This window comes from Lontra canadensis, unplaced genomic scaffold (genome assembly GCF_010015895.1).
Source record: "Lontra canadensis isolate GAN:19392208 unplaced genomic scaffold, GSC_riverotter_1.0 scaffold45, whole genome shotgun sequence".
Taxonomy (NCBI): Eukaryota; Metazoa; Chordata; class Mammalia; order Carnivora; family Mustelidae; genus Lontra; species Lontra canadensis.
Window position 1 is genome coordinate 6,482,720 of NW_022631039.1, and position 22,285 is coordinate 6,505,004.

Genomic DNA, 22,285 nt, shown 5'->3' on the forward strand with positions numbered 1-22,285 from the left:
TGTTTGATTTGGGAATAGAGCTGGCTCTCTCTGGTTGGTCCTGAGTTGGAAAAAGCAGGGGAAAACCAGGAAGCTGGCCATCTCCAGCCAAGTTGTGATGTTCTGGGCTGGTGGTTACCAGGACCTTGGGTCAGAGTTCTGTTGTCATCTGGTCTGTCTACGGTCTGGCCATTGTCCGTTTGCAACTTGGCCTCTCATCCCTGAAGGCTCCAGCTCTCGTCCATCCCTACAGATACGCTCTTCTCACTAGAGGGGAATCTCGGTCACTATCCAGATGGCAACTCTGTGCTAAGGACTGCTGCACACCCCCCTCGACACACACCAGAACGTCCCCTCCTTTGAACTGCTAGCCCTACTCTTAGTTCTGCTTCAAAGTGGAGTTACAAGAACCTTGAGATCAGCCGCACACTGAATGTCTCTGGCCACGCCTTCTGTGGGCTCTGCAGACTCCGTGTCTGAAGGCTCATTTGGAGCAGAGGAAGGCTGCTCTGCTTCCCATTTCCCCTGCAGAACCTGCATTGCCCCCCCCCCCCCGCCAAGCTAGCAGTGACCAACAGAGCGAGCGGGGCTGTGATGCTGAGGAGGTGGGTCTCACACCACTTTCCAGAAACTTCAGCTCAAATTGCTCTCTGCCTGGTGAAGCTCCCTTACAGGCTACTTTCCTTTGCCTTGTATCACCTCCCCACCTTCCTGAGGTTACTCCCTGTCCCTCCAGTGCATAATCTTGGCTCTCGAATCTTCCTTTTGCGGTCTGCTTCTAGGGAAAACTCCCATGTGAAAACGGCTTATTGTCCCCATTTTACAGATGAGAGAAACTGAGTCTCAGAGAACTTAAGTGGCATATGTCAAGGTCATGCAGCTTATGAGCTAGGATTGGTATTAAGTCCACACTGCTCTTGATTTGTGAGTGTGTGTGTGTGTGTGTGTGTGTGTGTGATTTTCTCCTAATTCTCTGAAGCCAAAGACCATCTTTTGCATTTCATAGCCTTGTGCAATAATGTGCTTGTTTGAAAAGTTTCTAAAAATTTAATTGAACCCAGCTGTGCATGAATGGTTTACAAAGTTCACAGCAGGACTCCCAAGGGCAGGCCAAGATCACTCCCAGGATGTCCTGGGGTCGGGCTGCCTTTATCTCCTCTGATGGGCAACTCAGGATGCTCTCTGGGACACCCACTCCATTGTTCATACCCCAACCCTGTCCCTCCAGGAAGAGAACAGTCAAGACACAATCACCTTCAAGGGGAAATCACATTTTACTTGGATCGTTATTTGAGAGGAGCAAGTGTTTCCACGCCCTTGACCTCTACATCACATGCTATCTCATATACAGGGGGAAAAAATTTCTTTAAAGCCCTGGAATCTTCTCCCTCTAAGCTCCCCCTCCACCTTCCCATCCCCCAAATGTAGGGAAGGACCACCTTTAAAGGCACACCGGGTCTTTGTCCCCAAAGGAGCATGGAACAGGTCATGCCACAAAGGGGACTGCCTCTTCCAGACCCTCCTTCTTCCCCAAGGATTTAAACTACCCAGGCTGGCCCCTCAGCTTGGTCCTCTAGGCCTGCTTTATTACAGAAAGACAATGAGTCCCTAAAAACGTCATTCCGTTTAGCCCACGAGACGTGTGCAAGGAAGGCTGGGGTCTGGCAGGTCCTGTGGCAAAGGAGCCACATTTTTCTCAGATTTTTATTCTTCCGGGATTCTGGAAGTGGGACATTGGCAATGCCACGAGCTTCAGCTGTTGACAGGTCCCCCGTACCCAGACAGACAGATGGTCAGTCCACAGGGTCCCACTGCAGGCCCCGAGGACCCACAGAAGCCAACTGTAGGCTAAGTTTTTAGGTGGCCAGCCGAGTGTGTCTGCAGGTCAGGCCTCAGGCCCCTGGGTTCCGATGGAACCTGGAAGGCAGAGAAGGGCTGGCCCCAGTCCAGGAGAAGGACAACTGGCCACCACCCCCTTCCTTCCAGAATCTTCTCCTACAGCTCGGGGAAGGCAAGGGGCCCAGGACCCTTGGAGCGGTTACTCAGCACCCCCAGGGCAGGCCTCCCCAGCCTTGGATTCTGTCTTATAGGCTGATGTTAGGAAACAGGAACATTTGCTCCCCGCCTCTCATCGTTGGCTCATGGACCCCAGGCGGAGGGCCAGGCGGTGCTAGATGGCGGTGGTGTTGGCTGGCTTCCCCTGCACTGGGGCTTTGGTGGTCATCGCCCGGACCCCACGGGACGCCTTCTTCCGCCTGGCGTCCAGGTTCCTCATGTACATCTGGACCCAGTGCTGCTTGGGGTCGCCACAGAACTTCTGGCCCTTCCTGGTGGTGAAGCTATGGGAAGGGCGACAAGGGCACACGTGAGAGCCGGCAGAGACCTTGGACCACTTCCCCAGATGAGGAGGTGGGCGTGGAGGCCCGCACAGGGGCCAGCTGCTGCCTGGGGGGCGGCGGAGGGGATCCTCCTAGCAGGGTCCCGAAAACACGGCCCTCTCCCTGGGTGTCTGCATCTCTGCGCATGCTCAGCAACCTCCCTGTCTGACAGGGGAGGCCCTACCCTGCCTTCAGAAAATGCTTGGATTTGAAGAGAGAGACACAATCCCTACCCACAGGGAGGAGAGGAGAAGAGAAACTGCATTGAAATCCCCCAGGAAAAAAGGCAGATGCCTCCAGTCCACAAACTTTTTGGGAGAAAGGCGATTCATAAAGATGCCAGAGCAGGGAGGGGGCGGTGGGATGCCCTCTGCCCAGCCATCTCTGAGCTAGCAGGTGTCAGGCTACAGAGCTGGCTCTGGTGCCGGGCGCAAAACTACCCATAATACCAACGTCACATTTCTACAGCAGGCCGCCGTTACACAGTGAGCTCACACTTGCTGCCTTGTGTGGGAGGCAGCTATGAAATTATCCGGACTCCCAGTGACCTTGAGCAGGTCACCTTTCTGGGCCTCAGTTCTCTGTAAAATGGGAATAATCCCATCTAGCTCATAGAACGGTCCAGAGGGTTAGTTAAGGTCAAGTTCTACGTGCCCAAAGCAGGGCCTTGTGTAGACAGTGACCCTAGAGGTTCATGTCCCCTGTCCCTCTCCTGCTGGGCGCTCAGGGAGAGGGGGATACTTACATCACTCCTGCCATAGGGCAGACGCTCGCACTGGACAGCTGGTAGCTAACCACTCGGTTCTCAGGAACTTTCTTGGAAATGAAGGACATGCAGCAGGAAGAGGGGATGGGTGCAGAGCCTAAAAAATGGGAGAGAGGAGAACCGTGTTCCTTCCCAGCCTTCCTGAGACCCTGGGCTTCAGGGATGGAGTACATCCCCTATCCTAATGCCTCCAGCCCAGTCCTGGAGCAGCTGTTCCTCGACATTCCCCTCCAAACCCAGCCTGCTTTGTCCTAGTCCAAGTGCATCCCCCACTTTCTCAGCTACGCTCTCAGCAGACCTGCCTGACAGCGCCGGGCTGAGCTTGGAGGTTTTTGTTTTTGTTTTTGTTTTGACAGAGAAACACAGCAAGAGAGGGAACACAAGCAGGGGGAGTGGGAGAGGGAGAAGCAGGCTTCCCACAGAGTAAGGAGCCCAATACGGGGCTTGATCCCAGGACCCTGGGACCATGACCCGAGCCGAAGGCAGACACCCAAAGACTGAACCACCCAGTTGCCCCTAAGGTTGGAGGTCTTACCTGCAGGGGCAATGCAGTGGGCACACAGGGTCAGGAGCAGGAGGCCAGCCCCCAGGGTCGCAAGGCCTGCCATGAGCCAGAGACGGAGCTCAGGACCTAGAGCTGGGGTGCGGGAGGAGAGGACCAGGACCAGACGACCACCCCAACCTCCCTCTGCCTTTTATAAGGGCCGATGGGAGGAACTGTGCACTCATAGAACCTCCCACCCCACCCCTCCCCCTCCAGGCTGCCTTGAAAGTCCTCAAGGTCCTTGAATTTGGCCAAGGGGAAGTTATTGCCTAGCTGAGTCAGGGGTTATGTGGCTAGTCTTCTAACAAAGGCTGAGGGAGGAGAGGATTGCCCCGCCCAAGTGAAGGGTGGAAGCTTTGGATGCAGAGTCAGGAGGCTGACAAGGATCCCTGGTGTGCCATTCATGTCCTCTGGGATCCTGGGTAAGTCACTCACCTATCTGAACTTTAGTTTCTTTCGCTGAAAGTGGGTGAAGTCACCCTATCTCCTTCCATTCATTCATGCATGGATCCATTCGTCCATCCAACCATCCATTCATTCATTCACCAAGTCTCTTGCCGGGGGCGGGGCAGAGGGAGAGGGAAAAAGAGAGACTCTCAAGCAGACTCCCCTCGGAGCATGAAGCCCGACGGGGGCTCAAACTCACGACCCTGGGATCATGACCTGAGCCGAAACCAAGAGCCAGATGCTCAACTGACTGAGCCACCCAGGCGCATTCAAGGAGTTGACGTTCTCCAACTCTTACTAGGCTATGCGCAACATGCTGGGCTTCCGGTGGGGAGGCAGAAACACGAGCCCGTGTGTGTAATGAACCAACACAGGTGCTGACTGAGCGGGCCTGGAGCAAAAGAGATGCTCTTGTTGTCCATATGCCCTTGGACCCCTTCACCTTGTTCGTGCACACACACTGGCTTTTGGTGACCTTGCATTTCTAGTGCCCAAGCTGCTGGAGCCACCTGGCCGGTAGGCTCTGAGAAAGTGGGAAGTACCTAGAAACCCACATCCTCAGGGCAGACCTCGACGTAGGTCTGCTGGAGGGACACAGACATGCCCTGTGCTGCTTCCTGAGATCCCAGCTGGGTCAAGACGGTTTCCCTCTGTGTGACTGGACTCTGCTGACCCTCTCCCTTTCTGCATCTGTTTCCCCTCTGCCCTGCTGGCTTTCCCTGGAAGCTTTGCCTAATGAACCATTTGCCATGAACCCTCCTTTCAGGGTCAGTTCTGAGGACCCAACCTGAGACAAGGGGTGTAAGTGGAAGGGGGCGCTGCTCTGCTGACCAGCTCTGCTGGAAGGGAAGTGGGGGATGCACTTGGAGCTGTTGACTGTCATTCAAGAAACAGGTAGCCACAGGAGGGCTTTGTAGGTCATAAGGAGCAGGATGTAGGTCAAGAGGAGACCTTGGCGACAGAGTGGGAGATGCCACCCACTTCACTCTCTTCCCCATTCCAGGATCCCAGGCTGGGCCCCCATATTTGGACTTTTGTCACGGCTCCTTCCCTTTCCAGCCCCTCTCTCCAATGTTCTCCATTCCACTTCTCATGGAAATAAATCTTCGGCTTTCTCTGGCCTCCCTGCTCTGGGTATCCGGGACATGCGGCAACACCGGTGTCACAGGGCACCCGGATGATAGCCGGTTGTGTGTCTGTGTCTCTCACGGGACTGTGAACACCAAGATCAATGTCCCCTTCCCCTGCCCACCAACTCATGCAGATCCCCTACAGCAGGGCGAGTGTTTATTGAATGAATGTGTGATGGACCAACTCTGAGTCACTCTCTTCTCGACCAAGGACTCCCATGTGGTCTCTGCCCAGCATGACTGGGATCGGCATGGACATGGAGGAGTCAGGAGGCAGGTCCCCTGAGGGGGGCCGGTCCAGCAACACCTGATCTCTTCACTGCCCATCTTTAGGGAATGGAAAATACAGAGTGCCCCACTCAACTCCTTCTCAGCTTTGTACCCTCAGGGATGGTCCTCACCTGGCAGGGTATGGAGGAACTTAAATGAGATGCCCTTTATACATGCAGGGGCTTGCCATGATTCCATCTTAGGACATCTGTTCAAAGATTTGCTTCTTAACAGTCCAGAGGTCAGGGAGTGCTGGGACAGAGTGCGGAGAGTAGGAAGACATCAGGCAGAAGCAGCATGTGGGAGAAGAATGAGGACAGGGCTGAACAGGGCAGGAAGCCCGTGCTGTCCTCGTGTTGCAACCAGAGTTGGTGGTATGGCAGAAGGTCATTGGGTGAGACGGTTTGGGGTGGAGTGCTTTGCCCTGATTAGGAACATTCTTTAGAGACAAAGCCTTCTCTTTCTCTTTCTCTCTATCTTTCTTTCTTTGATAGAGAGAGAGAAAGAGACAGAGAGAAAGAGAGAGAGAGCGAGAGTACCAATGTGTTGGGTTGGGGAGGTGCAGAGGGAGAGGGCAAGAATCTCAAGCAGCGTCTGTGCTGAGTGCAGAGCTCCACTCTGGGGCTCTATCCCATGACTCTGAGAGCATGATCTCAGCTGAAATCAAGAGTTGGACACTTAACTGACTGAGCTACCCAGACGCCCCATTTTTTTCCTCAAGGCCCTTAAAAAAAAAAAAGAAAGAAAGAAAAGCCCAGTCTTGGGTGAAAGCAAAAAGAGAAGGCGATTCTAGCAAAGCAGAATAGAAAATAGAAAGAAGGAGGAGGAAGAGGGGGAGGGGAGAAGGGAGGGGAAGGGAAGAGGGCAGAGAAGGGCCAGTTAGCAGCAGGTACAAACAGAGCAGACTTGGGGAAAGGCGGTGAAGGGGAAAGAGGAGAAAGAAGGGGGGCCCTGGGAGTGTTCTGAACCCCCCTGCCTCCAGCTCGGACTCTGCCCCTTGTCCACCATGGTTTCTCCATCTGAGAAGGGAGACGTGGCCTGATCTGCCTCTCCTCAAGTGTGACAGTCACATGACCATGTGATACCAAAACAGGCACGTGTCACTTTCATTTAAGTATGTCTTATCAAGGCAACCCTCTATGATAAGGGGTGTTATATATTGATGGTACCGATAGAAGATTTTCCCAAAGTAAAAAATACAAATTAACAAAATACAGTAAAGTAGGTCATGGGACCAATAGTGTGAAAGAACATAGAACAAAAAACTATGACCATGACCCAGGTATAGCTGAAACCTGGGAACCCCAGCCAAGGTGTCGTCTGAGGGTCCCCTCCCCTTGAACGTGCACCCAGGCAGCAGAGGAGGGAGGAGGAGGCTGGAGACTAATCGAGTAGCTGGAAGGAGAGGAACAGGTGAGGAACGCAGAGCTGTGCCTGGCAGTGAGCAGGGAGCAGGGGTCCTGCCCTTGCGGCTGTCCTGTTTGCCTTTCCGGGGTGAGTCACCCCAAGACCAATGAGGTAGCATCAAACCCAAAGCTGTGTGATGCGGGCCAGGGGACAGTAGCCTAGGGGGTTGGGCTGTGAGCTTGGATAAGAAATGACTCCGAATACTCGAAGACATGTCCCAGGAAGGGAGAGGGGGCCCCGGTGGCCCTGAATAGTGCAAAAGTAGACAGTTGTAAGAACAGGATGGGGAGGTTCGGGCAGCAGGGCAGCGGAGAGCAGAGCTCTCAGCTCGCCTACGACGTTGCTAAGTGCTTTGGATCCCACTTGCCAGGAACACACACTTCATCCCCAAGGCAACGGGGCTTTAAAGGTCAGGTAAGGGCAGAGCTGGCATTTTGAACTGTGGTCTGTCTGAACTCAAGGTTCCTGCAGTGCCTCTCACCTGGGAGCTCAGCCTGGATCGTGGGGGCAGCAGGGCCTCCCATGCTTTGGACGTGCAGAGTTTAAAAGAGGTCAGATCTGTGGTCTAGTGACATGACTGGATCCACCAGTGAGTGTGGCAGAAAGGGACCAGGGAGGGGTGGGGGGGCGGCAGGGAGGCTGGCTGGAGGTTATCGAAGCTGCCCAGGGGAGGGATGATGAAGGACTGAGACAGGGGCCACAAGAGGTTAGTTTGGCTCCATTTTACCTGTTAGATCTGCCTGAAGTGCCTGGAGGAGAGGGAAATGCAGAATCTGGGGGGTGACCCCTGGTGCATCCCAGGGTGTGGGTGACGAGCATCTGCACGCTTCCTAAGACCCACTTCTTGGAAGTCAGCCCAGAACCCACCTTTTTAAGCCTCTCCCAGTAGCCTGGCCCTGTCAAGGGCCACCCTCTGGATCTGAATGTCACCTGCCAGGATGGTCACCTGCCTTACCAACGTCACTTGATTCCTCTGTGCCTTACCTTTCATGTCCTCATCTATAAAAGGGGAAATAACAATATTCACTTCATGGGTTATTATGAGGATTGAACATGATAATTCAGGTCAGGTGCTTAGCTCCCTGTCTGGCATTGATCAAGGGCCTACCAGAAAGGTGGCCATTCCTATTTTTATGACAACAACTTGTTTACAAGACAATGAGATGACTAAGCAATCCACGGGCTCTTCCGCAAGCTTTAATATATTATGTCATTTAATCTAATCTTTACACTATTGACCCTGGACAGTAGATATTATAATATGATTGTACAGATAGGTGAAGCAACTTGCTCTTGGTCATACAACCATTGACCCCATGTCTGGTTTGCAGTTGAAACCTGAGCTACCATATAGGGTGTTGAAAATATGGGAGTAGTGAGGGAGTGGAAGGCTAAGAAAGAAAATGGGCAAGCTGATCCTAAAATTCATACGGAAATTCGAGAAATTCAAGAATGGTCAGAATGATTTTGAAAAAGAAGAATAAAGTTACAAAGCTGACACTTCCCACTTTCACTTTCCCAGTAATTCCTACAGACTAAAGTAATCAAGATGGTTTGGGTATGGGCATAAGGATAGACAGACAGATCAATGGAGTTTAGAGTCCAGACAAACCCTCACACTTACAGTCAATTGATTTTTTTTTAAAGATTTTATTTACTTATTTGACAGAGAGAGAGAGATTGAGAGAGCGCAAGAAGAGGGAGTGGCAGGCGGAGGAAGTAGGCTCCCCGGTTAAACAGGAAGCCTGATGTGGAACTTGATCCCAGGACTCTGGGATCATGACCTGAGCAGAACGTAGACGCTTAACCCACCGAGCCGTCCATGTTCCCCCACTGTCAGTTGATTTTTGATAAGGATGCCAAAGCCATTCGTTGGGAAAGGATAGACTTTTCAACAAATGTTGCTGGGACAACTGGATATCCTCATGCAAAAGAATGAAGCTGGATTCCCTCCCTCACACCGTATATGAAAATTAACAATATAAATGTAAGAGTTATAACTACAGAACTTTTAGAAAGAAACGTAGGTATTAATCTTCATGACCTTGGATAAAAGTAACAGTTTCTTTAATATGATACCAAAAACACAAGCAAACACACACACAAATTAAAATTTTACTAAAATTAAAAATTTACTAAATTTACTAACATTTAATTACTAAAATTAAAAACGTTGTGGGGGCACCTGGGTGGCTCAGTTGTTAAGTGTCTGCCTTTGCCTCAGGTCATGATCCCGGGGTCCTGGGGATTGAGTCCTGCATCAGGCTCCCTGCTCAGCAGGAAGCCTGCTTCTGCCTCTACCACTCCCTCTGCTTGTGTTCCCTCTCTCACTGTCTCTCCCCCTGTCAGAAAAAAACCCAAAAACCAAAAACAAAACAAACAAACAAAAAAAACCCCAAAAAACAAAACCCCAAAAAACCACTGTGAATTGGGGTGCCTGGGTGGCTCAGTTGGTGAAGTGTCTACTTAGCTCCGGTTCATGATTCAGGGTCCTGGGATCCAGCCCCACATTGGCTTACATGGGGGTTGGGGGGGAATCCCTGCTCAGCGGGGGGCCTGTTTCTCCAGCTCCCACTGCCCTCTCCTTACTTGGGTTCTTTCTCACTCTCATTTTCTCTCTCTCTCAAATAAATAAATAAATAAATAAATAAATAAATAAATAAAACTTTGTGACTCAAAGCATACTTTCAAGAAGGGAAAATTCAACTCACATAGTGAGAGAAAATATTTGGAAGTCATCTGCTCATTCCAGTATCCAGCTAGATTCTTCAGAAAAATTCTTAGAACTCCATTTATGAAAAAACAATCCAATTTTAAAATAAGTAAAGCATTTGACTAGATATTTCTCCAAAGAAAATATACAGATGACCAATAAGTACATGAAAAGATAACTCAACGTCATTAATCATTAGGGAAATTAAAATCAAAACCGCAATGAAATAGTACTTCACACAGATGGCTATGGAAAAAGGGCAAAATAAGTGTTGGTGGAGAAATAGGAACTCTCATACATTGTTCCTGGGAATGAAAGATTGTGTAACCACTGTGGAAAAGTTTGACAGTTCCTCAAAAAGTCAAAAATAGTGTTACAATATGATGCAACAATTCAACTTCAAAGTATATAGTCTAGAGAACTTGAAATATGTTCCTGCCAAAACTTGCCAGTGACTGTGATTTGCAGTAGTCAAAAGATGTTGAGTTTAATGGTCATCAGAAGAGGTACGTATAAACACAAATGGCATAACTACTATGGAATTCTCTTCAGTTATAAAAAAGGAATGAAGCATACGCATACATTCTTTGTAAATGACAAAGTCAGACCCAAAAGGTCATCATACAGTGTAGGATTCCATTTGCAAGAAATGTTTAGAGTGGGAAAATCCATAGAGATGTAAAGTAGATTAGTGGGTGTTGGGTGGGGGGGCTGGGAGGAAGAGGTAGTTGAGAAATATGAAATTCTTTTTTGGGGTGATAGACATGTTCTAGAATTAGGGGCACCTGGGTGGCTTAGTGGGTTAAGCCTCTGCCTTCGGCTCGGGTCATGATCTCAGGGTCCTCGGATCGAGCCCCGCATCGGGCTCTGGATTCAGCGGGGAGCCTGCTCCCCACCTCAACCCCCACCACCTGCCTCTCTGCCTGCTTGTGATCTCTGTCAAATAAATAAAATCTTAAAAAAAAAAAAAGAAATGTTCTAGAATTAAATAGTGGTAAGGGTTGTACCAAGTGTGCCATTTAACTGTATGCTTTAAAGGCATTGGGACACCTGGGTGGCTCAGTCAGTTAAGTGCTCAACCCTTGTTCTCAGCTCAGGTCATGATCTCGGGGTTGTAAGATCAAGCCCCACATCGGGCTCCATGCTCAGCTTGGAATCTGTTTGAGATTCTCTCAATCCTTTTCCCTCTCTCTCCCCTTCTTCTTCTCATCCTACTTGAGGGCTCTCTCTCTCTCACACATTAATAAATAAATAAACTAATTAATTAAATCTTTAAAGCCATTAAAACAATGAATTTTATGTTATGTAGATTTTATCTCAATTAAGAACTAAAGAAAAAAAGTAGAGAGCAGAACCTGAGGAGACTTTCAAAATATTTGCTCAAATGGTGAGGACTTCAAGGCTTTATTGAGGCCACACCCATTCTCAAAGACCTCACCTGCCTCCCTCACATGGCCTGACTTTGATCCAACAGTCTGACTTATCAAATTGAACCCGTGAGGGCAGAGACAAGTGGAGACAGTGGGTTTTCCCCCAGTCCTTCCCCTACTCTGCACACACTTCCTGGCAAGCAGGCAGAAAAGGAGTCTTCCTTCGATGGGTTCTGTGTCTATCTTCATTGAATGGAGGAGGCTTCAGGTCCCCCTCACTCTCTCTTTTTTTCTTCCCTGATGACACTCCTCAGTCCCCAGCATCTCCTTACTCCCTCTGTCCCTTGTTATGTGAACCTACTATTTTATAGAAAGGCAATAAAAAAAAAAATTCACTCCACAGATAAATGACTGACAAGTTTAACAAGAAGGGGCTTCTTGTATGCTAGGTCTCTGCAAATAAGGACAATGGAAGCTATGTTTTTCACTGCTGGGGAAGGGCATTGAAAAGATGGAGAGGGGGAGGGAGAGAATGACGCCAAGGATGATACAATGGAAGCAGAGGTATCAGTGATAGTACGTATGCAATCATTTAGAAACACTGACATACCAGGAGCAATGAGCAGACCTAGCAAAAACATTCCTTCTTGGAAAAGCAGCTGATTCTGGTCCTGGGGGAAAGAAAATAGAGCCTAGAACATCTTTGGGGGCCAGAAGGTAGCAAAGTGCTCAAAGAATCATGGAGGGAAGTTAAAAGGATGTAGGAGGCAGCTTGCAAGGGTTCACACTGGCCAAATCTGGAATAATTTGGCCAGTAATAGTGATAATGATGGATTGAATAAAATAAGAATCCATAAGTAAATGTTTTGAGTTGAATTGTGAGCCCCACCCTGCCTTACCTCCCACCAAAAAGAATGTATATTGGCGTCCTAATCACATTCTAGAATGTGATCTTATCTGGAGACAGGGTCTTTGTAGATACCAAGTTAAAATGGGGTCAGTAGGGTGGGCCGTAATCCACAATGACAGGTATCCCAATAGATAGGGGGGAAATGTGGACTTAGCCACTGATACGTACAGAGGGAAGATTTTGTGAAGACCCACAGAGAGAAGGTGGCCATGGACAAGCCAAGGAGAGAGGCCCAGAGCAGAGCCTTCCCTTGTAGTCTTGAGGAAGAATGATGCCTTGACCTTGATCTTCTAGCCTCCAGACTGTGAGACAGTACATTCCTTTTGTTTAAGCCCTGGGCAGTGCTACTTCCCTATAACAGCCCTAGCAGACCAACACAGGGGAAGCTCCATTTGCAGTAGGATTGCCACTTAATAAACAGAGAAAAATGGTAGAACTAGAAAATCTTCCAAGGATGCTAAAGCTCGAAGGTGAAAGTGTGATGGGAAATGGGGTATTTCCGTTGCCTCAATATGTCTCCCCACAAACTCCAGCTAATTATGAACAGAAAATCAGCAACTCGATAGTGAAGAAAACTAGAGGACATGAAAACAAAACAAAACGAAACCCTCATGTGAGTTTCCTAATAAGGTTCAAAACTGGATTGAGGGTCATGGAACGGCTATGGTTATGTTGAAATGTTCTAGTCCGAGAGCTGCCACTAACCAGCTGCTGAACTTGAGTAAATCAGTCGCTTCTCCCAAGCTTGGATTTCCTCATCTCTGAAATGTGCTGGAGTGGGGTGTAGACTCATGGGGTCATGAGAAGCCAGAGAAATTGTGGATGTGAGAGCTTTCAGTAAACTTCAAAGCATGGTGCAAATTCGAGTCTTCACCATCCAGTGGGAATCAGATAAGACAGAGGAATCAAGCTCACTTCAGGCATCAGACAGCAGAGGAGCAAATATATGGGGTCAGCGGGGCCTTTCTGGGCCCCTAAAATTGGATTCTCAAGGCAATCTGGCTCTGCTGGCTCTTGAGCAGGCTTCAATGAAGAAGGAAAATGACTTGGAATATGCAATATTGGGGTTGCCTTTTTCTTGAGATCTTGGGCTGGGTGACAGATAAATGGTTCAGGATTTTTTAAAAAAGATTTTATTTATTTATTCAACAGAGAAAGAGAGATCACAAGTAGGTAGAGAGTCAGGCAGAGGGGGAGGGGAAAGCAGGTTCCCCGCTGTGCAGAGAGCCCGATGTGGGGCTCGATCCCAGAACCTTGAGATCATGACCTGAGCCGAAGGCAGAGGCTTAACCACTGAGCCACCCAGGCACCCTGGTTTTTTGTTTGTTTGTTTGTTTTTGTTTGTTTTGTTTTGTTTTTTAGATTTTATTTCGTTATTTATTTCAGAGAGCAAGAGAAAGTTAAGAGGGAGGAGCAGAGGGGGAGAAACAGAGGAGGAGGGAGAGAGACAAATAGACTGTGCTGAACATGGAGCCTGGTTCGGGGCTCGATCTCACAACCCTGAGATCAGGACCTGAGCTGAAATCAAGGGTCAGAAGCTTAACTGACTGAGCCACCCAGGTGCCCCTCAGGATGGGTTTTAAGGGGTTGAAAAAATTTCTCCTTCCTCACCCTGCTAGTCTGATAACAGATCATGGACAATTATCTTCTAAATAATGGCCCCTTTGTTGAAAGGCAAATGTATTTCTTGGCAGGGATAAGGAATCCCTCACATAGACCTTCTAATAAAACTTAATCAAACCAGCCATCCAACCATCCACACATTCATTAGTTACTGCTGTATGCCAAGTGCCTTGCTCACCCGGGGCACACAAAGGGAATTATATACAGGGGCTGTCCTGGAGGTATTCACCCTGGGCCATGAGAGACAAAGGCAATTATGGTATAGATGGTAGATACCCACAGTGAGGAGGTACAACTGGCCATATTAGACAGCACAAGAACATTCTAGAAGAGGTGCCTCCTGAACTGATTAAGGCTGATTGAGGTGGGAAGGCCTAGGTGGGTAGCAGTGGAGACCTGGTAGAGCGGGGTGTTCCAGACCCTGGAAGTCACAAGTACAAGGTCAAAGAGGAGAGGTGAGTTGGTCAAGTCTGGAGTTTTGCAGAAATCACTCTGGCCACAGGCAGCCCGTGTAGGGAGACTGTTGTGAAGGCTATAGGAGGAATGCAGGGGGGGAGAGGGGGGGCCAAGGGGGGGGGGGGGGGGGGGATGGTATTGAGAACTACTCAGAAAGTGGATTCGAGAAGATTTGGTGCCCTGGTGGTTGAGGAAGGAGAAGGAGGTGGTGAGGATACCACTCAGGTTTCAAACTTGGGTGCATGGTAGAGATGGGGCCATTCGAGGAGGAGTAGAATCCACCAGGAAAAGCAGGTCAAGGTGAAAGCTACTTGGGGCTGTGGGGTCCAGAGTCCCAGGGGTTCTAGGGGAACCTTTGAGGATGCAGTGCCCAGAGGGATTGCACAGGTCAGATGCCCCTGCCCAGCCCAAGCACCAGGCATGGACAGCGTAGCTCCATGAAAACGGCACAGCCCTAGAGACTGAGTTCCTGAGTTTGTTCCCTGCTCCTACTTGCTTTCCCGGTGGCCCCAGGCAAGGTGTCGAACTTCTCGGAAGCACAGCCCATCTGCTATAAAATGGGGATGTGAAAGCCCATCTCCCAGGATGGTGGCGGGAAGGGGGCAGTCCTTGAGCCTCAACAAGGGGCTCTATCCCAGGCCTGCCTTCTGGAGACAAGCTGCCACCACACCAGGCCTAAATCCCTTCAGTTCTTTCCTTAAAGACCCACTTGGCTCCTTTGAACCCTTACTTGATCCTCTTTGGGTCCCCATTTCATGGGGGAAGAAACCGAGCCTCAGAGAGGCTGCCTGACTTGCTCAAGACCCCAAAGCCATAATGCAGCAGGGCTGGTCCTATGTCTTCCTAATAAAGAACCTGTACCTTGGCCACGGCACCAGGTGGGCCGGGGGTGCTGTGTTGTGGTGTTTCCAGCAGGCAGAGTCTCTTTCCTAAGTAGCTCTCCAGTGCATCCCTTCCTGTCGACCCTCCCTGCCACCCCATTTACTCCTTCCTGGATTCCTGTCCCAACCTCCTAACCAAAGGTGGCTGAAGATGGACAGAGGGTCTGGGGTTCGAAGCAGTGGAAATGACAGGAGGACAGATGAGCACAGGGGTGGAGAGCACAGGGGACTCGGGAAGGCAGGCTCGGGTTATCTATCGTTGCTTCCTGTGGTGCCTTCCCCCCTCGCCATCAAACACACACACAGTTGCAGAGGGCTGGGAACAGGGGATGGTCCTAGGAGCCACTGACCTAGAGATGACAAAGTGACAGCCTCAGTATGCAGTGCAGGAGTGTTTTCCCTCATTTATCAGATCTGGAGTGGCAAGGGGAGTGGGAGGAGAGGAGGGGCCTCCTGGGGCAAAGAAGGGAGCCTATACATCTTACCTTTGATTATCTTGGAAATTCGGGAGCCCAAGGTTCACAAGGACTTTTGAGAAGTTGGCTTCATGGCAATAGGCAGACTTCGACAGGTGCACACGCAGGAGGTGGGGGGCCGTCCCTACCAGGGAAGCACAGAGGGTCCATTGCCAGGATGGACTTCTCCCCTGCACACCCTAAACCTGGTCTTGGAAGGGGTGTGACCCTGAGCAGTGCAGGGGAGGATGGGTGGAAGCTATTAAGCAACTTGCCCTTTGGTCTCCTCATGGTATGGCTTGAAAGAGCTCAGTTTAGCAGGAACAGTAGAGGGAAAACAGCAGCTGGACCCAAGGGCACCGTTAACCAGCCAGCCTCGTCTGTGTGGTAAACCGGAAGAGCTGTAGACGAGAGGAGCCTCAAGGGTCCCCTTATATGCCTCAGTGTCATTGCTGCCTTCTAGATTTTGGAGATCCAAGGCAAAGAGAATCAGAATTAAGAGGCAGAACTCAAGGGGGAAGACATCAGATGGGCAAAGCAATCCAGAAACAGATCTGATCACCTTGGATGATAGTGAGACTCCCAGCAAGGGGGGCATGCAAATACCTCTTGTCAGAGTTCTGAGTAGGAAATTCAAGCTTCATATAAAGAAGTCCCACCCAGCTCTGGGGTTCTGGGATCTAGGGAAAGACTCGTTTTAGACTCAATGCCATTAGAGCTCAGAGTCCACTAAAAGAAAGATACATTGACATATAATTACACTATAGTGTGATAAGGCACATGGAGCAGAGGAGTTAAGAGCATGGCTGTTAGGCCTGGGCTCAGATCTAGGCTTTTCCAGCCTCCATTTTGTCATCTGGGAAGTGGGCATGAAACCTTCTCCTTCCCAGGGGTACAATGAAGACAGAGAGAGAGAACGACTGTACATGTTCCTGGTGTGGTGTCTAACCTGCAGTAAATGCCAATAATGGGAAGTCATTTCTAGGTACAAGGAAGGTACAAGGCACCCTCCTGCCAAGGGCTCTGGAATATGTGGTTCCGCATAGAGAAGGACAAGCAGGAGCTCCAGGGGGACAAAGGGTCAAGGGCATTCCAGGCCAAGGGGAAGAGCATGCGCAGGGAGAAACCCGATAAGCAGTGGGATGTGCTGAGTTCCAGAAGATGATGGGAAGAGATGAGGTTGAGAGGTTGGGCACAGGGGCTGGATAGCACATGGTGCCCCACCTGTCCTGTCCCAAATGCAACTGATGTAGCGTTCCTTCCTGTCCAGAGCAGACACCATCATCCTCCCTCCCCATATCGGATAATGGCTCTACTGTTCTTGATTCTATTTAACAACCCCTGGACCTCTCCATTCCTTCTCTGATTCATTCCTCTGCCTCCCAGCTTGACTCCCTCCGTGGTGTTCTGCACACAGGGACAAGAAAGGCCCTCTTAAGATGCAAACCAGGGGCACCTGGATGGCTCAGTGGGTTAAAGCCTCTGCCTTCAGCTTAGGTCATGATCCCAGGGTCCTGGGATCAAGCCCCACATCGAGCTCTCTGCTCAGCAGGAAGCCTGCTTCCTCCTCTCTCTCTGCCTGACTCTCTGCCTACTTGTGATCTCTCTCTGCCAAATAAATAAATAAAATCTTAAAAAAAAAAAAAGATGCAAACCAGTAAACCAGCCCTGGTCCCTCCCCTGCCCAAGACGCTTCGCTAGGAACCCATCACCCACAACTAACTTCATCTGTTCTCTCATCTCCATAATTTTGACCATTTGTGCCCACCACCCAATCTGTTATATACTTAATGGTTTTTAAAAAAATTGACTTCACCCAAAAATATCCCTGAAATTCCAGTTTTAGTATATTGGCTACATTTTCTCCAATATGCATTGAAATAAATCCACGAGTATTAAAGTAAACTGCTGTGTGTGTGTCTGTGTGTGTGTGTCTATCAGTTTGTAGCAGAAACTACGCATGGTCTACCCATATTCCCCTTTTCTTGCTAATTCAGGGCCTGCTGGCTGGACTTTCATCTGCCATCACCTGGCTGGCCCACCCCTAGGGGCCGGAGCGACCTACTGGAGAGGAGAACTCAGGAATTCCACATGGAAGCAGCTGATACCAACGCCAGAGATTATCAGCAAGCACCTTGGCAGATCTTGGTTGACAGACAGGTAAGACAGAGCCAGTGATGTGCTGGTCAATGACAACTCGCTCTGTGGGGGGAAGCTCTGATTTGTAGCATTGGCTGGTCCCTATGGTATAAATACCCCTAAGATGGCTGATTTTAAGCTTTCCACCTGATGTCACTGAAAGTGGAGCTGAAAAGAGATGCCCTCCCAGGCAGGTGTGAGCCTGCATTGTGGACCACTGGGAGATCCCCAGGACAAACATTCTAAAAGGGCACAGGGTCCTCCAGTTCTGAGAGATGCAAGGAGATAAAGACTGGTGTTTACACGGAAGTTGGAAAATATTTACTAACCCGCAGCTTGTTGAAAGCCAAGTGGGTGCAGGAGGAAAGGCCTCTGAGCAATGCACAAGGGTCCTTCACACAGGCCACAGCTGAGACCACATCCTATGAAGGCAAGGAGTCCCAGGGCAGAAGGAGACAGGAAGCCCAATTTTTCTGGCTTGCTTGAGGTTAGGTCCTGTCCTTCTCCTGGTAGAAGTAGCCCCTATCCAGAAGCTGAGGAAGAATCAGATTCTGCTGATCCACAAAATCTGGTGGCTGAGGACCTCACTAAAAGAAGAAGTGAAAGAGTAATTCATTCTGCAAGACGGACACAGCTGGATTTCTTCCCTAGAGCAGAAAAACCTGAGACAGACCTCGGGATATTGGATGTCTCTGGCCTGCCCAAGGATACCCAAGTGCTGGGTCTGGAGTCAGACGGGTATTTCTCATTGGCTTGACCCCAAAACTCCTGGAGTAGGTTGGCATACTTGGGAAACTTTTGCTTTTGGGGTTCCAAGACACAGTGTGTGTCAAGGAAGCTGCATGCCCTGGGAAGCAGGAGCCAGTGCTCTGACTCAGCCCTGGAGGGGTGTGTGGACTTGGACTACGGGCTCTTCCTCTAAGCTCTCATGAGAGAGTCACAAAAGCACTTTGCACACTGCAAAGCCTTGCGCAGAAATGAGCAACGGCATGAGAGTGACGTCCCATCCCCCCAAGACTCCTGGGAAATAGTCCCTGTTCATTAGCTCAACACCAGCCCTCATGCTGTGCCTATGAACCATCTCTGCCCTCCGGAGGCGAATCATCTCAGCAGGAAGACAAGGCACACAAGAAAGCCCGCTTTACTCATCCTCTCCCTGGTCTCTGCCACTATGGACAACACTAAAGAATGGCTCCTTACAAGGAATGACCTCTTCATGGATTCGATCTCCTAGAATATCTTAACTCCAACAGGTGGATCTGCCTGTACAACAGGGATGGTTCTGATTATTCTGTAACCTTTGAGAAACAAGGGGAGACACTGGACCAAGGGTTGATAGACTTAGATTTGGTTTTCAGCTCTACTAACTTACTAACTGAGTGGTCAAGGTACTAACTCTCCCTGGGCCTCAGTTTTCCTACCCATAAGATGGGCTTAGGGATCCTTACCCTGTGTGCCAGCCTAAAAGCATCGTCAAGAACTTACCTGAGTTTGGGGGCGCCTGGGTGGCTCAGCAGGTTAAAGCCTCTGCCTTCGGCTCAGGTCATGATCCCAGGGTCCTGGGATGGAGCCCCACATCGGGCTCTCTGCTCAGCAGGGAGCCTGCTTCCTCCTCTCTCTCTGCCTGCCTCTCTGCCTACCTGTGATCTCTGTCAAATAAAAAATAAAAAAATCTTAAAAAAAAAAAGAACTTACCTGAGTTTGTGGGTATGAGATAGGAACTCCTCATTCACATATGAAGACTGATGAGTGCTATTTGGCCGGATCACAGACCTGGATCTTTAGGAAAGAATGTAGAACATCGGGAATGATAAATATGTGGGGAAATAAAAAAAGCAATCTTTTTTCCTGGTAATTTGTGTAAAACACATATGACTGTTTATAGCAAAAACGAAAATATTTTATCGTGGGTTTTTTTGCATAGGTTGACGTAAGACATATGATAACAATAACATGAAGAATGAGAAGAAATGGATCTATGTGGCTGCAAAGTACTTAGAATGTATGCCAAATATTAGCTCTAAGTTGACTTTGAAAAGTTACTGATTTATATCATACTCTTTAAAGTAACCACTAAAAAGGTAATGCAAAGGGACACTTGGGTGGCTCAGTTGTCAAGCGCCTGCTTTCAGCTCAGGTTATGTTCCCAGGGTCCTGGGATCGAGCCCCGCATCAGCCTCCCTGCTCAGTGGAGAGCCTGCTTCTCCTTCTTCCTCTGCTATTCCCCCTCCTTGTGCTCTCTTCTATCTCTCTCTCTGTGTCAAATAAATAAATATATAAAATCTTTTTAAAAAGATTTTGAAATAAATCCACAAGTATTAGATAGAGATAAAGCAAAAAAAGAGATAAAGAGATAAAGCAAAAAAGCAGATAGGTAAATTAAAAGAAATACTAAAGTAAATATGCAATTAACCCCAAAAAAGGCAGGAAAGTGGGAACAGAGGAACTAATAACAAAAACAAAATAAAAGGTAGAATAAGCAGGAGCCAAATAAAATAGTCGATTTCAACCCTAAACCATTACATTGGTGATTATATTAAATGTAAATGGCCCCAAGACCATCCCTACATTCCACAATTCGCTAGAAGGACTCAGGGCTCAGCAGGTAGTCCTATAGATACACTGGTGTATTAAGCATACACCTGTGGACTGTAAGAAAAAAAAAAGACTCAAGTGGAGTCTGGAGGAATCCATACGCAGGCTTCCTCGTGCTCTCTCCCTCCCATGAGAGATCACCCAGATCACAGTCTTCCACCAGCCACGAAAAGGCAGCAACACGTGTGTATGTGTTCCTGCACACAGAAGCTCATTACAGACTCAACATAAAACCAAGAGTTTTACTGGAGGCTGGCCAGGCTGGCCTCTGTCTCACATACATCAAAATTCCAGACTCCCTAAAGGAAAGCAGATGTTCGGGATACAGTGAATCATCCTTATCAGCTAACCCTTGATTAGGAACACACCAAGAATCAAGTTCCCAGAAGCCATCCAAAGGTTAACTTGCAATCGGGCTTTCGGAAGGCTAGGCTTCAGTTCTATCCGTCTTTACTCTTTTCCGCACAGGACTAAACACTCCAGTTAAAAGACAGGGATTGTCAGACGGGATAAAAGACCAAGACTCCACTACCCGCTGTCTACCAAAAATGCATTTTATTTTATTTTTTTTAAAAGATTTTATTTATTTATTTGACAGACAGAGATCACAAGTAGGCAGAGAGGCAAGGGCTTGATCCCATAACCCTGGGATCATGACCTGAGCTGAAGGCAGAGGCTTTAACCCACAGAGCCACCCAGGTGCCCCCCAATACGCATTTTAAATAATAAGGACACAGATGGGCTGGAAATTGATGGGAAATGATATACTATACAAATACAAGGAGGGACATTTCATAATAATTCACCAGGAAGACAGAACAATCACATGTATGTGCCTAGTAATAGAGTTTAAAGATCCATGAAGCAAAATTTGCCCATAAGTAAAGGCAGAAATGATCTACACTTACAGATAGTTTAACACAGCTGTCTCAGTAACTGATAAAACAAGTAGGTAAAAATCAACAAGGACGTAGGAGATCTGAATCACCTTGACGTAACTGACACATACAGAACACGACAACCAATAAATGCCAAACACGCATTTTCCCCAAACACACACCCATCATATGGCCCCTGCAACACCCTGTGTGCTCAGTCAATGGCTCCATACATTATAAAGACTGAAATGTTAAAGACTATGTCTTCCAACCACCATGGAGTTAAGTTAAAGCCAGAAACAATAATGTATCCTGGAAACCATATTTGAAAACTAAACAACACATTTCTAATTAATCCATGGGTCAAAGAAGGAGTTATGGAGGAAATTATAAAAAACGTTTTAATTGGATAATAATGAAAACACAACATATCAAAAGTTGTGGGAGGCAGCCAAATAATGCTAGTTGGAGACTTAATCGTTTTTAATGCTTACATTATTATTATTTTCAAGATTTTGTTTATTTATGTGTTTATTTATTTATTTATTTTAGAGAGAGAGAGAGTTCACAAGTGGGGAGAGAAGCAGAAGGAGTCCCACTCATGCTCTCTCTCTCTCTCAAGTAAATAAATAAATCTTAAAAAAAAATAGCAGAGAGGTTCCTTAAAAAGTAAAAATAGAAATATCATATGACCCAATAGTTCCACTTCTTGTATTTACCCAAAGAAAATAAAAACACTAATTCAAAAAGATAGACGTACTCCTAGGTTCATCGCAGTGTTATTTACAATAGCCAAGACATGGAAGCAGCCCGAGTGTCCATGAGTAGATGAATGGATAAAGAAGAGGAGATATAGACACAATGGAACGTTACTCAGACACAAAGAAAGAAAAATCTTGCCATTGCAGCAACATGGATAGACTGGAGGGTATTATGCTAAGGGAAGTAAGTCAGACAGAAAAAGACAAACACTGTATGATTTCACTTATATGTGGAATCTGAAACAAAACGAGTAAACAACCAAAAACCAGATCCATAAATACAGAGAACAAACTGGCGATTGCCAGAGGGGAGGGTGTTGGGAGATGGATGAAATAAGGAAGGAGATTAAGAGGTACAACCTTCCCGTTATAAAATAAGTCACGGGGTGGGGGTGGGGGGGCTTCTGGGTGGCTCAGTGGGTTAAAGCCTCTCCCTTTGGCTCAGGTCATGGTCTTGGGGTCCTGGGATCGAGCCCTGCATTGGGCTCTCTGCTCAGCAGGGAGCCTGTTTCCCCCTCTCTCTCTGCCTGCCTCTCTGCCTACTTGTGAACTCTCTCTCTCTCTCTCTGTCAAATAAATAAAT

General features: G+C 48.4%; 1 protein-coding gene across 2 annotated transcripts; it reads right to left on the reverse strand.

Annotated features, from left to right (window-relative positions):
• Nucleotides 1–1,595: 1,595 nt before the first annotated feature.
• CCL24 (C-C motif chemokine ligand 24) lies at nucleotides 1,596–17,862 on the reverse strand. 2 transcript variants are annotated; one of them, XM_032872331.1, is made up of 4 exons: nucleotides 17,798–17,862; nucleotides 3,659–3,754; nucleotides 3,103–3,220; nucleotides 1,596–2,318 (listed from the first exon to the last, which is right to left on the reverse strand). In XM_032872331.1, the coding sequence occupies exons 2-4, from the start codon at nucleotides 3,729–3,731 to the stop codon at nucleotides 2,150–2,152; spliced, it is 360 nt and encodes a 119-aa protein (XP_032728222.1). In that variant the 5' UTR covers nucleotides 3,732–3,754; nucleotides 17,798–17,862; the 3' UTR covers nucleotides 1,596–2,149. The 2 variants fall into 2 exon arrangements, with proteins under 2 accessions (XP_032728222.1, XP_032728221.1); XM_032872330.1 differs by lacking the exon at nucleotides 17,798–17,862 and adding an exon at nucleotides 15,360–15,528.
• Nucleotides 17,863–22,285: the final 4,423 nt, after the last annotated feature.

What these genes read in the sequence shown, in the direction of transcription:
- CCL24 (XM_032872331.1), bottom strand. Translation starts at nt 3,731, where the DNA reads ATGGCAGGCCTTGCGACCCTGGGGGCTGGCCTCCTGCTCCTGACCCTG. An exon ending in CCACTGCATTGCCCCTGCAG is followed by an intron (nt 3,221 to 3,658) that starts GTAAGACCTCCA and finishes CCCATTTTTTAG; the next exon opens with GCTCTGCACCCATCCCCTCT. An exon ending in TGCCCTATGGCAGGAGTGAT is followed by an intron (nt 2,319 to 3,102) that starts GTAAGTATCCCC and finishes CCCTTCCCATAG; the next exon opens with CTTCACCACCAGGAAGGGCC.